Raw genomic sequence first — 1,986 nt, forward strand, 5'->3', positions numbered from 1 at the left:
TCTGATGATAATAAAAAAATAATAATAAAATAATATTTCGACAGCTCCATATGATTATTATAAATAAACATTAACGTGTTATTTTTTTTTGTTAGTATATTGGTTTTTTTTTTTCGTTTTTTGTGGACTCTATTGTATACATATAGTCTTATCTGAATTGATAAGACCAGCGTCTTTAAATGGACATTGAAAAAAAAAAAATAAAATATACTGATCAGTCAGTCACCACTATTGCCACGTTTGACAAGAAAATTTATCATAACTCTTCGTAATCATGAAAGTAGGTTATATTATTTTCTAATTATAAAATAAATCAACATTATTTATCAATTAAAAAATTATTTAATTATTTAGTGGATGATATTACGATAAATAAAAAATCGAAAAAATTTAATACTAAATTGTTTTAGATGTTTTTTCATTGGGATGTTAATGAGGGACCGATTCTCTTCGAATGGTGGCGTACAACAAATTCAATTGGAATAATTAGTTCAATGATTGGAATCATAATTTTTGCAGCACTTCATGAAGGAATTAAAAATTATCGGTAATAAAAAAATATACAATTTAAAAGTAATCATTAATAATTTTATTTTTCTAATTTAATTACAGTGAGCATTTATTTTTAAAAGCAAATATTTTGAGTCAAACAAATCGTGGAAAAAAAAGTCAAATTGAAGCAATGTTTTGTGGATTTCATATATATCAAACAATAATACACATGATACAATTTACTTGTGGTTATATTCTGATGTTTATATTTATGTCTTTCAATATTTGGTTGGGTATTGCTGTTGTATTTGGTTCTGGTTTTGGCTATTGGCTTTTTGCCTGGAATAAATTTACAAATGAAAATACAGATTGTTGCAGATAGACTATCCAAAAGAAAATAAAAAAACACTTGTTATATTAAAACTGCCAAAAACATTCCAACAATCGTCTAGAGTTTGTAAATATTTTATTTCAATGATTAATATTTTTTTCAAAAAAGCACTGAGCTTTCATTTTAATATTTTCTTTAATTTTTTTTTGTCAAATTTTAATGTAATTGAAATAATTAGATAAATGTTAAAAATTTTATTAATAATAAATTTGTATTTAAAGAAAAAATATTGTAATAAATAAATAAAGACAAAGAAAAAAATAAATAAATTATTTCTTGATATAGTAGCCTAAAATAACAATCAAATCTTATCAGTGTAGATTATTGGTTTCTGAGCTGACAAATATGTATTTTTTTTTTTTTTTAAATTTCTCTTTCATTGTGTTATCTTCGAAGTGTTTATCGGCCATTACCAATATACTCACACAAAATATATCAAGTCTGAGTATAATATTTTTACTTGACAGTCATTTTACATTGTTCATTTGTAAAAGTGTTTAACAGTAGATAAAAAAAACTAATAAAATGACTGATATTAGTACAGAAACAATGTGTTGTAACAACTCAAGTGATAATGTTAATGAAGAATCAACAATTAAAATTATTTTCGGATGGAATAAATTTAATACTAGAGCATGGATTGTTCTTCTTATATCTTTTATTATTTGGGCTGTGACATTTTTTACAATTTATCCATCTGCTGAAGATCATGGTATGAAAAATGAGACAGCTACAGACAGTGGTCATGATCATGCTCATCATCGTCATCAATAAATATAATTTTTTTTTTTTTTTTTTTTTTTGTAAGTAAAAAACTCTAAAATCTATTTATAATATTTTTTTTTTTTTCATATTAATAATGTTTATTTTTTCTAGGTTATTCAATCTATTAAAAAAAAAAAAAAAAATTCGAGGCTTTATGATCGAATTGAAAATAGGAGATGATCAAAAGTTGAAAAAAAAATATTAATTTAAAAAAAAAATTCTATTTTTATGATGGATAAATATTGATGATTAATAAATTAATTTTATAACAATAATTGTTATATTAAAATATTATTTGAGTAAGTTATTTAAATGAGAGAAAAAAAAAAAAGAATTTG

General features: G+C 22.1%; 1 protein-coding gene across 1 annotated transcript; it reads left to right on the forward strand.

The window, feature by feature from the left end:
• The first annotated feature begins 215 nt into the window (after window positions 1-215).
• LOC122859349 (high affinity copper uptake protein 1-like) lies at window positions 216-993 on the forward strand. Its single transcript, XM_044162840.1, has 3 exons — window positions 216-280; window positions 411-547; window positions 613-993. Exons 1-3 carry the CDS (start codon window positions 275-277, stop codon window positions 872-874), a joined length of 405 nt encoding a protein of 134 aa, XP_044018775.1. The 5' UTR covers window positions 216-274; the 3' UTR covers window positions 875-993.
• The last annotated feature ends 993 nt before the right edge of the window (window positions 994-1,986 follow it).

This window comes from Aphidius gifuensis, linkage group LG6, assembly GCF_014905175.1.
Source record: "Aphidius gifuensis isolate YNYX2018 linkage group LG6, ASM1490517v1, whole genome shotgun sequence".
Classification (NCBI taxonomy): domain Eukaryota; kingdom Metazoa; phylum Arthropoda; class Insecta; order Hymenoptera; family Braconidae; genus Aphidius; species Aphidius gifuensis.